Source organism: Rhincodon typus, chromosome 21 (genome assembly GCF_021869965.1).
Source record: "Rhincodon typus isolate 14 chromosome 21, sRhiTyp1.1, whole genome shotgun sequence".
NCBI classification, from domain to species: domain Eukaryota; kingdom Metazoa; phylum Chordata; class Chondrichthyes; order Orectolobiformes; family Rhincodontidae; genus Rhincodon; species Rhincodon typus.
In genome coordinates, this window is record NC_063352.1 from 8,716,104 (window position 1) to 8,717,146 (window position 1,043).

The following is a 1,043-nucleotide window of genomic DNA, read 5'->3' on the forward strand; positions in this document are numbered from 1 at the left end:
TCTCGAAATCCCCCATCCTAGGGAAGAGGCAACTACCATGAGCTGTATGTATACCCCTCATTAATGTGCAAACTCCACACAGATAGTCACCCCGAGGCTGGAATCGAACGGGGATCCTTGGTGCCGTGAGGCAGCAGTGCCAACCACTGACTTGCAGGGGGTGGTTTGGATGGGAATAGGGTCGCACAGGCAGGATGGGCAGAATGGCCTGTTCTCTCAACAGTTCACATGATACAATCCACTGGATTGCTGTGAATTTCGGTGATGAGGAGAAGAAACAAAGCAGGGATGATGATCAGATGGTTGCTGTGCTGGGGCGGGGGTGGGGGGGATGGTGTGAATGATAGGTGTGACTACCAATGAGTTGCACTGAATGCTGCTCCTGCTCTCTGGGCACTGGGGGCTGCGCTCGCGCCGGATCTATTTGATTGCCGGACCGGCCCCTTGGCAACCGGCCCCTTGGACAAACGGCGCCTTGGCAACCGGCCCCTTGGACAAACGGCGCCTTGGCAACCGGGTCCTCGGCAACCGGCCGGGGCAGTGACGGGAGGTGGAGGAGGTTGCGGCTCCGACGCCGGGGATCATGAGGCAGGTGAGGGAGGCCTGGCCGGGCCTGGACTGGCACCTTTCCCCACTTTGTCCTCCACATTCGCGGCTACGGCATCCCCCCTCCCCCCGCCGTCCTTTCTGCTCTTATTTTTAATTAAATTTGCCTCATAGTCTGTCTTTTCACCGCCGTCAGGCGCTGGTCGATGACACCGAGGACGTGTCCCTGGATTTCGGCACCGAGGAGGAGGAGGAGCTGGCGCTGAGGAAAAACAGGATCAGGTAAAATGTGGCGCGGGCGGGCAGGTTGACGGACTCCTGGGGTACGGGGTGTGCCCAGGTAACACTGACCGCCCCCTGGGTCACGGGTGTGCCCAGGTAACACTGACCATCCCCTGGGGTAGGGGTGTGCCCAGGTAACACTGTCCGCCCCCTGGGGTAGGGGTGTGCCCGGGTAACACTGACCATCCCCTGGGGTAGGGGTGTGCCCGGGTAAC

General features: G+C 60.3%; 1 protein-coding gene across 8 annotated transcripts in view; it reads left to right on the top strand.

Annotated features, from left to right (window-relative positions):
- The first annotated feature begins 359 nt into the window (after positions 1-359).
- The window catches only part of LOC109921770 (Golgi apparatus membrane protein TVP23 homolog A), a 64,564-nt gene continuing 63,880 nt past the window's right edge, over positions 360-1,043 (top strand). For all 8 annotated transcript variants that reach the window (XM_048609311.1, XM_048609307.1, XM_048609312.1 and 5 more), the window contains exons 1-2: positions 360-592; positions 743-828. In XM_048609311.1, the coding sequence (XP_048465268.1) occupies positions 584-592; positions 743-828 (95 nt within the window). In that variant the 5' untranslated portion in view covers positions 360-583. The remainder of the gene's footprint in view (positions 593-742; positions 829-1,043) is intronic.